This window comes from Sciurus carolinensis, chromosome 1 (genome assembly GCF_902686445.1).
Source record: "Sciurus carolinensis chromosome 1, mSciCar1.2, whole genome shotgun sequence".
NCBI classification, from domain to species: domain Eukaryota; kingdom Metazoa; phylum Chordata; class Mammalia; order Rodentia; family Sciuridae; genus Sciurus; species Sciurus carolinensis.
In genome coordinates, this window is record NC_062213.1 from 136,392,085 (window position 1) to 136,402,282 (window position 10,198).

At 37.4% G+C, this 10,198-nt stretch overlaps 1 protein-coding gene, 1 non-coding gene and 1 pseudogene across 2 annotated transcripts in view; all 3 read right to left on the reverse strand.

The window, feature by feature from the left end:
* Clca2 (chloride channel accessory 2) overlaps positions 1-9,411 on the reverse strand; it is a 38,243-nt gene extending 28,832 nt beyond the window's left edge. The window contains exons 1-4 of the mRNA XM_047528200.1: positions 8,964-9,411; positions 7,979-8,116; positions 4,072-4,222; positions 796-904 (exon numbers count right to left, since the gene is read on the reverse strand). Coding sequence (XP_047384156.1) covers positions 796-904; positions 4,072-4,222; positions 7,979-8,116; positions 8,964-9,149 — 584 coding nt within the window. The 5' untranslated portion in view covers positions 9,150-9,411. The remainder of the gene's footprint in view (positions 1-795; positions 905-4,071; positions 4,223-7,978; positions 8,117-8,963) is intronic.
* Positions 2,047-2,657, reverse strand: LOC124966670 (uncharacterized protein KIAA1143-like; annotated as a pseudogene).
* On the reverse strand, positions 4,274-4,379 carry LOC124968329 (U6 spliceosomal RNA). Its single transcript, XR_007105676.1, has one exon. It is a non-coding gene; the product is annotated as a U6 spliceosomal RNA (small nuclear RNA).
* Positions 9,412-10,198: the final 787 nt, after the last annotated feature.

Below are 10,198 nucleotides of genomic sequence, written 5' to 3' on the forward strand. Positions count from 1 at the left end.
GTTCAAGTCTACTGGACATTAGGGAAAGAAGAGAATAAAGATGTAATGATGATACTTAAAAGGATTACTTCCTCAATAAGCAACCTCAAACATTGTTGAGGGGAGTGAAAAACATTGCCACTTTGAGGAAAGGAATTAGTGAGCATGATAGTTGAAGGTACCCTGAGACCCAGTAATTCTGAGAAGAATTCAACAGACATTTAGATTCACCTGCATGCATGAGAAATGGTGTATGGATAAAACCTGCATCGTTATTGGGAATAACCAAATATAGAGAAAATTTATGTGTCCAACAAGAGAGAACTGGTTGAATAAATTATGGTATATCCACACAACAGAACGCTATGCAATTATTTAAAAGGGGGTGAGGGAAAAACATATATTCATATTTATTTGAATTTTCCTGAAGAAATATTGAAAAGATAAATAAGAAACTAATCAACATGATTACTTAGAGTGAACATGAGGAAACAGAATGAAGATAGTGTTGGGAATGAGACAGCTAAGAGTAACTTTTTATGTTATTTTGATATTTGAACCACATAAAAATTTACTTGTTTTTATTTAAAAAAAAAAAGCAATAAGATTTGAAAACAAAAAAAATGGAATCATCTATTCCTTGTAATTTTTAGTTGCCACTATAAACTTAATTTTATTCTTATTTTTCATTTTTATATCATATAACAAAATCAGGATAAACATGTCTCCTCATTTATTATTTCTTCATAGTGAAAGTGTTCATTAATTTTAGAGTCAAATAAGTAATAAATTTTAAACATGAGAAGAAGTACTAACCTTGTTACTTTAATTTGATTTTGCCCATTTAGATAGAAAGGTTGGTCATTATTATATTCATCAAACACACCCCAACGGAGATGGGCCCATTCATGGACGAACACTCTGCCTGTGGAAGACAGAACTTTTATTTTTGAGCTCTTAAAAATTTTCAGGTCCAATTCCCTCTCCTGCTGTCCTCTCCCACCTCTTCCTACCCCACCTCAAACATTATTAAAAAGGCAGTATGGAAATATATTTGTCCTGTAAATGCAAACCAGTGATTTACTTATTGTACATCTGCAAGAAGCTAATGAGAAATCCCACATCCTGTCATTTCCTCATCGAAGCTGTCTAACAGGTTTCTATTTAGCTTTATGGAGACCTATGAATTTGGGGTTTGGAGAAAAGGGGAAAAGTATATCCAGGTAAGCACTAATTTCCTAATCTTCAGTCTGTTCTATTCAAGTGTGCCCACTTTTTTCCTTGCAGGTAATTCTCTTATTTATTGCAATGACTGAAACCTAGGGGCCAGGTAGAAAGTAGGGAACAAAAACAAGAGCACAGAATCCTCTTTCCAGCTTTCTCTCTTTTTTTATTCATATTTTCCATTTTTGTGTTTATTTCCAACTCAGTTCATAGAAGCCCAATCCTCAGCATACAATCCTTTATAACTTTACCTCTCTGATTCACATGTCCTTCAACGTTCAGATCAGAACTTACTTCTTTCCAACAGAAACTCTCTAGATTAACTCCATTCCCCAAACACATATTTCTTTTTTTGGAATTACTGTAAGTTCTGGGAACTCAGAAAGTACTTGCTGAGTTGACTCAGCTTGTGGCATGTTATGCAATTTTGGATCTCGAGACAAAGGGAAGGAGGAGAATGGCCCCAGCTGAGAGTTAAGGGAAAGTGTGTTCCTACTTGTGGAATTTGGGAGTGCTAAAGGCACATGGCAGTGCAAAGGTTATCTATCAGCACCTCATGGTTGGCAGAGGAAGAAAAGAATCTTTATAAATATTTTTGTTTTAAACAAAAATATAATCCATATGCACAATTATGGCAAATAACAATATGTTAATATCTACAAGGTTGGCATTTCCAGGCAGAGAAGTATTGATGGATAGTCATAGATTTTATTATTTTTTTCTGTATTTTCCAAATTTTCTATACTGAATTTGTAGTTTAACAGGAAAAAAATGTTAGTTTTAAAAGATGAAGGAAAAATATTCTTTTAAAAATACCTTATATACTTTCAAAGAAGCTTATACTTACTCATTTTCCTCTTTATTGTCAAAAGAAAGGAGGCTAGTATTTTTGATTTGCCTTTTGTGAGTTTTTTTTAAACCCAGTCTTGTTTATTTACTTTGTCTTCATTTGCCTTCTTCTTTTTTTTTTTTTTTGAGCATAAATATTTTCATCTGAAGGATGCTTGACTGGTTTTCAATACCTGATTCTTCCATCAGCTGGAGCTGGTTCTTTATCTGTTTTTGCAGCCTTTATTTCTGCTTTAATTTTCATGACTTCTTCAGCTGTCAGGTCTCCCTTTTTAAAAAAAACAAGTCACTTAGGGCTGTTCATTTTCTTCGTTGCTGTGATCAGCATCTTCATCTGGGAGCTGAGGTTGAATTCTCTATTCTCAACTCCTCTTCTTTTGTACACTGCATAGCTCATAGAAGCAAGTGTCACACTGTGTCAGTGCTTTGTCTGTCTCCAATAGGCAAGCTCCTTTGAGAGAGGTACCAGGTTTCATCTCTGTATCTAGAGGCACATAGCCTTGGTCTCTATGATGGGCTCTTCCCTATACCTGACTCATTCCTTCAAGTGGGACAAGAATACACTTGGCAGGCCTCATGTAGGACACCTGGGTCTGCTTGCTCATGGCTGAAGTGGGTAAAACCTGTTATAGTTTTGATAAAGTTTTATAAAGTATAGGTTCAAGAGTATGTCATTACACTCCCTACTAACTATATAGAAAATAACAATCTATTGAAATTTGAATAAGGTAAAGAATAAATAAATAAAAGGTACTACTGTAAGTTAAAAACAGAAAGTTAAGGTTGGAAGATTTAGCCCTTGACTGACTAACCTGTTCTCACCAGTTTCTCTCTCAGATGTCTTCCACTGTCCTCCAGACTGCACACTGCAACCTTGACTTCTCTCCCAAGCTCCAGTTCACATCTGACCACAGGCCTAACTTCCCAGCAGGACTGTCTGGAACTCCTCACCATCATCTTGCCTAAATCCAGACTTGAGGATTTCTCCTTTTGACTGGTCCCTCTATTTCTTTTCTTTTGTTTGTTTGTTTCTTTTTTTTAGTTATAGATGGACGCAGTACCTTTATTTTATTTATTTATTTTTATGTGGAGCTGAGGATCGAACCCAGTGCCTCACATGTGCTAGGAAAGCTCTCTACCACTGAGCCACAACCCCAGCCCACGGTCCCTCTGTTTCTAAGAACTTGGTGCTATCCTTCTTCCTTACTGCCTCCAGGACGTACCTCCTGCTTTTTACTCTATCAATTCAGACCTCTATTTCTCTTTTGTATGCTGGACTATTTCTCATAACTTGGAGTTATTAAAATTAAATAAAAAAATATTTGAAAAGCAAACAGCAGAACACCTGGCACATAGGAAGCCCTCATAGGAAGTGCTAATCACTGTCTCTCCTGTCCTTCCCCTCTTACTCAAGCCTCATGCCTCTTAGCTGGAAATCTGCTAGTTATTCTCTTGATATCAAGGTTCTCCCTCATCTATTTGAGTGGGTCAGATTATCCACAGAGCTGATTAATCTTCTGAAAACACTGTTGAGATGGTGTTGCTCCTGTGCTTATGAACCTTCAGTGGTGACTTGTTCTTGTGAGCATTTCAGGCTGTCACATCAACTGGCCCAATGTGCATTTTAGTATTTTCTCCCATACCAGTGTCTGTGCCATCCGTGGGTCTCCTGCTCTGCATCTCTCAAACATGCCTTCGAGTCCTCTGCAGCCACAACTTTATTCATATCTTCCTGCTATTCTCTCCCTCCCTTTAATCAAAATGATCAAATTATGCCACTTTGAAGCCCTTTTCTTTTGTGAGACTTGTTTTCATTAAATTCTTAGAGCACTTCAGTCTGGGTCACTAATTTGGTGCTTAACTCTTCCTGGTTTTTAGTCCTTCATCTTTGCATGTGCATGTGGCCTATCTCCCCACCCAAACTGTAAGTCCTTGATAGGTTTCAGGTTTTCTGAGTCCTTTTGAGCCCCAACATAAAATATTGTGAATAGTGGTTATTTTCTGATTAGTCACACCTACCTCGTGATCCATAGCCAGCTGTTAAGTCATCATTCAGTAGGAAGTTAGATGTGAAATGAATGTATTTTCCTTCTTTTCCACATCCTCTGTATTGCAGGGTGTATGGGTCATCTCCAGGTGCCCCATTCCAATCAGTCACTATGACATCTGCCTAAATTAAAAGAAATGTGCTGTGGTACTCTGTTTTTTTTTTTTTTTTTTTTTTAATATGGAACACTTCACGAATTTACATGTCCTCCTTGAGCAGGGGCCATGCTAATCTTCTCTGTATCGTTCCAATTTTAGGTACTCTGTATATTTTGTGACATTGTTGACATAAATGTATATTAATTAAAGTACTTTAACTGTGCACCTTAGATTTGTGCATTTTATTGCATGTAATTATAACCTGCCTTAAAAGCAGATTAAATAAAAAAGAAGGAAGAAAAGAAATGCTTTTTAGATGGAGTTTAGAATGCATCCACAATTAAATATCAACTAAATTATTTGGCACTTACAAAAACATCTACTTTTAAAGCTTAGCAAATTTCCATGGTACTTCATTATCTCCTTTTTGATCTTCCCATTGAGAGAATGGGAAGAATATTTAATCTAGAGGCTTAAAATATTCTTGAAAGTCAACACTGTAAAAATCTAGTAGTATAGCACTATAAAATGTAATTAAATATTTAAAGAGATTTTAAGAGCATTTACATATCATTCAGAACTGTACTGTAAAGAGATATAGCTTTTTACAACTTTCTGTGGGTTATTTCATTAGGGAAGGCAATAGAACATGTTTCTTATTAGCCTTGTCCTTTCATTCCCAATTTGATCAGGAAAAGTCATTCTAGTGAAATTATATTTCATCTTATGCCCTGATCATTTCCATTACTATTACTAAAACACAATATTCTAAGTCTAAAACTAAAATAAATATCAATTCACATAACCATCCAGACAACATCAATTTATGTATGACATTGTTTCTCTTGTTTTAGGAAGAAGGATAACATGTTGTCCCAAACAAGCCCTCAGAAGTTAAGTATGTTGTCGAGTTAAAAAAGGGGAAGAAAAAAGTTGATTTGGGGACAATAGATGTAATACATATATATATATATATATATATATATATATATATATATATATAGTTATCACTACATGTGCTCTGCATGAGTATGTGCTTCTGTGTGTGTGTGTGTGTGTGTGTGTGTGTGTGTGTGCACGTGTGCACATGCTGCTGAGGAGTTGAAGATATTTTCCATTTTTCTACATTGTTCATTTTTTTTCTGATGAGTATGAATTACTTTTAAAATAATTAATGTTTATATTTAGAAAGCTAAGGACTTTGCAAAGCAACACCTACCAAAATGGCTAAAGAGTTCATCCCATTGGATAGTTCTTACCTGGACAGTACCTCACTCCAGGCCTGGAATTTTGACCTGAAGCAAAAAAGGACTCCTCTGCATGGAATGGGGGATACTCAGAGGCTGTTTCAGGTTATATTAGGCCTTATACACTGTAGTAATTCAGATCTTATCTACTTTTCCTACCTTTTCCCCTTGTCTCCTGATTCCTACTGCATCATACTGTAGATTCACAAGGACAAGGGCTACCTTGCTTGTCTTTGTGTCCTCTGCAGTGCCTAGCCAAGCCCTGTTCATATTATCATTCACTGTGTACTTGTTTCATTGACATGATGAAATTAAAGGAAATGGCACCCAAAAGACATATGGATAACATTCAATTTCTATTCCTTCTGCTATTCTTTCTGTATAGTCATATTCTTTTTCTTTTTTTTTTTTTTTTTTAATACTGGGGATTGAACTCAGGGGCACTCAACCACTGAGCCACATCCCCAGCCCTATTTTGTATTTTATTTAGAGACAGGGTCTCACTGACTTGCTTAGCACCTTGCCATTGCTAAGGCTGGTTTTGAACTTGAGATCCTCCTGCCTCAGCCTCCGAAACTGCTGGGATTTCAGGCACGTGCCACTGTGCCCGGCTATTTAGTCATATTCTTACATACTCTTTACTTATTTGTTTCTCTCCCCATCATGGGGATTAGGAGTTCTACCTTTGGAAACCTGATTTTGATGCTGGGTGTCTCTAGTACTTCTCAGTTCTACAGAAGACCAAATCGATTAATGCACTCTCCTTTGATCACAAAAAGACTACAAATGCTACAAAAAGCATAGGTTTTGAAGTCAAACACCCATTTTAATTGTGGTTCTAATTTATTAGGTGTTTGACTTGAGACAGAGTGCTTACCTTCCATGAGCCTCAGTTTCCTAGTTTGTGATAATAGCAACCAATTTCAGGCTGCATGAGAATTAAATAATACATGTAAACTCTTGGTGCTCTCTCCCCAGTCTGTCCCAGTTGCCTTACCTACCCTATTCCCACATGAAACACTTTCAAATGCTTTCATCTGGTCAGAAATCAAGTATTTTTAAGAACCTCTTTAACTTCTTCAGGACCCTAGGGTACCATTCAGTTTCTGAGAGTAACTTCAAAGGTCAACTAAAAATTAAAACTACCTTAGGAAATTTCATACCAAATAACAAAAAAAAAAAGGAAAGGTGGAAGCTGTGCCACATGTCCCTGCCATCCTGATTGGGCTGTTATAGATGTCAAGACGGCTCAGTTGCTGATGCCCTGATTAAGCTGTTCTCAGTGTCTCTACTCTGGGGCCTCCTGGCAGCTGTGATGGGTTCTTGTTCACAGTAATTTCTAACAGTCACTCGCCAAACTGATTTAATATTTTATTTATACCAGACACACTAGTATGTGCTGGGGGCATCCTTGTGGGTAAGCATCCATGATGTGCAGTTTATGAAAGAGCTTCAAGCTTAATTCATTTTTAGTTGGAAAAGAAAAGCTAGCTGTTTCAGCCAGCTTTTTTGCAGCTGTGACTAAAAGACCTGACCAGAACATTGTAAAAGAGGAAGTTTATTTGAGGGCTCAAGATTTCAGAGGTCTGCATCCATAGAAGGCTAGCTCCATTCCTCAGAGCTCAAGGTGAGGCAGAACATCATGGTGAAGAGTGTGGCAGGGGGAAGCGGCTCACATGATAATCAGGAAGCAGAGAGAGAGAGCTCTTCACTTGCCAGATACAAATATGTACCCCAAAACCACACCCCGATTCTGACCTCCTCCAACCACACCCTACCACTTCAGTTACAACTGTTAATCCCTATCTGGGAGTTAATTCACTGGTTGGATTAAGACTCTCACAACCCAATCTTTTCTAAACCTTCTTGCATTGTCTCACATGTGAGCTTTTGGAGGACACCTCACATCCAAACCGTAACAGTAGCCATTCTTTTCCTTACCCTCGACCTTCTGTCCTTCCTTCCTATTTCCTTCCTTCCCTAAACCAGCATCCGGGCTAAGGTGAAATTCTGATAATTTACACCATGGCATGAGAAGGCAGTCATGTTTTTATATGCGTGGGTGGCTTGCGTTTCTGTCTGGACATGAGTGTTACTACCCCTGACAGGACGGTGAATAAAGATAGTCATCTTTGGAATTGCTCCCTTCACGGCTCATCCTCAGAAGCATAAAACTGACTATTGGTCCTCAACCAAAAGTTTCAGCAAGGATCCTGTGAGTTATTGAATAAGATCTTCTAAGAAAGTGCTTGGGAAGTGGCATTTTACTTATTTTTCACTCCATGACTTAGTTACTTTATTTCCATATATTTTCCTTTTTTTAAACAAAGATTTTTCATTTTTAATTGATACATAATAATTATAATTATGGGGTACAGTCCACATATTTTGTCAAGAAAACTCAGGCCAGTAATATTATTTGTGTATTAACATCAATAACTAGTCTGAAACTAATAATATTAGTTTTGGTTTTAATGTATTTTTTTTTTACTCAAGTTGAGTTAAGCTCATTTAGTGAAATCCTGAATGCTTACCTTTTCATATGATTCTTGTTCTACTTTGCTGTAATTATTAGCTTCCCATGTGGCAGGTATTAAAATCTGTATATTTCTGAAAAACACTCTTCTCTTTGTAGCATTGAATAGGTAAAAAGAAGCTTCAGTTATCATTTCCTATAATGAAACAAAGGACAAACTTATTTTTATCACTCATAACACCTTTATGTTTTGGCTTTCTGATTATACTTGAAAGGAGTAATTAAAAATGTACTGAAGGAGTTCATGAGAGCATAGGAGTCAAAAAAAAAAAAAACTTCAAATGGTTATCTGGAAGAAATTGTAGGGCTCCAGTTGTGGGTCTGGACTTGCCCTCATGATCTTACTAATTTTTTGAAAGGGTTTTAAGCTTTTACTGAACAAACCTTGTCATGCCCCACCCATGGGCATGTTTGAGACCACACCTAGTATGATACTACTTTCGCTCAAGCAATACCAAAAAGGGGCTCTTAAGTACTGATCCTCCCTTGGCATATTCAAGTGAAAATAGGTAATTGCTTCACAACACTCAAGCAAAAAGAGAGAACTTTGCTCTCTGGCACATACACACTCTCATCCTTTCTATCTGAGAATCTCACCCTCAGGATAGTATCCAACAAGATGATTTTAATAAGCACTATCAAGCTTATTCATCAAATATCCTGTCTTTTTTGCCATAATGGGTTGTTGCTTTTCTAAATTGCTATCCCCAAAACAGTAACATAGAAAACAAAAACCAAATAAAACTTTGCAGTAACCAACAAAAACCACTGTGAGCTGAGACTACACAGAAGTAGGTGAACACACCAACTTGGCCTTTATCATCTTTTTTTTTTTTTTTTTTTTTTTTTTTTGGTGCTATCTTTTGGAAATGTTGCCTTCTCTATGGTGCAAATACCAATTTGGTGGGGTTGTTAGCTCTTTAAAGAAATCTACAGTCCTGATCTAATGGGATCGTGATACTGATTTTATAATTGCCACTTACCTTAATGTTTGGGATGAGGTTCTGATTCTCAGGTACCTGAGGATTAATTGCAATAAGTATTCCATCATACCCATTGTCTTGAAGCTGCACTCTGGCTCCCAGGAGTAGAAGTACTGGACTTAGGGCAACCAGAAGAGTCACAAATTTCAGGCTGCAGACAGGACCTGCATTGTCCCTGTGCATCATGTCGTAGAGAAGACTCTTCCTGCTTTACTCACAAGGGGTCTGCTGGATACATTGTATCTGGTGGTCTGTGGTGAAGCAGATCCTTTCTTCTGTACTTGAAAGTCTTAGAATGTATGATGTATTATGAAGGAGGTTCCTTGTTTGAAAATATCTGGGCTGGCTCTCTCTGGGACCTGTCTCTACAAGCTCTTTTTCTCTGAGGCAATGCCACACTTGCTTGTTCTGTGACTGAGCTTCCTCCTGAATTGAAGTTGGGCAAGAAACTTTCCAACCCTTATTCATTTTATATCTTCTCAGAAAGAAAAAAGAAAGGAGCTTGGAGTTTAAAAGCAAGAGGGCTGCATTCATGGGCTAGAAATCAGTATATTCAGATTGATCAATCAACTTGAAGCAGAAATAGAAACCTCTAGTGATTTTCTTTCCTTTGTCCTTGACAGACTCCACCATTAATCAGCACAATATTTCCATAGTGCATTCAGGTCATTTTTGTTTGTTTGTTTCTTGTGAAGATTTCCTTGCCTGCTTATTTTAAGGATTTAGAAATCCACCCTGCAGGCCTGTCCCTAGAGACCTGAGTCAGGCAGTCTGGGCAAGCTCTCAGCTGATGGCTGGGGTAGGGTGTCAGATATCATCTAGGAGAGCCAAGTGCCAGGAACTTGGATGCTGTGAGGGCCACAAGGCCTTTCCCCTGGCCTCGCTGCCTTTTCTCTCTGGACCAGGGAGAAGAACGAATTTCTCTTCCAGAAATTCTCTCCTGCCTCAAACTATTTCTCTAGTACCCATTACAGGATTTAGTATACAGGTTTCACCAATATTTAATGACTGATTAATAATATCTGATAACTATATAATGCTTTAGAGTTTGTAGATTAGTCCATTTAAATTCCCTGATGTGGGTATAATTTTATTCCCATTTTTAAAGTAAGGACACTGAGTCTCAGACTCTAACAATGAGCCAATGGGGGACGTAACTAATGCTTATTGAGTGATAGGTTTTTATTACACCCAGTTTACAGGTGACAAACTAAGGTTCAGAAAATCTAAAAACC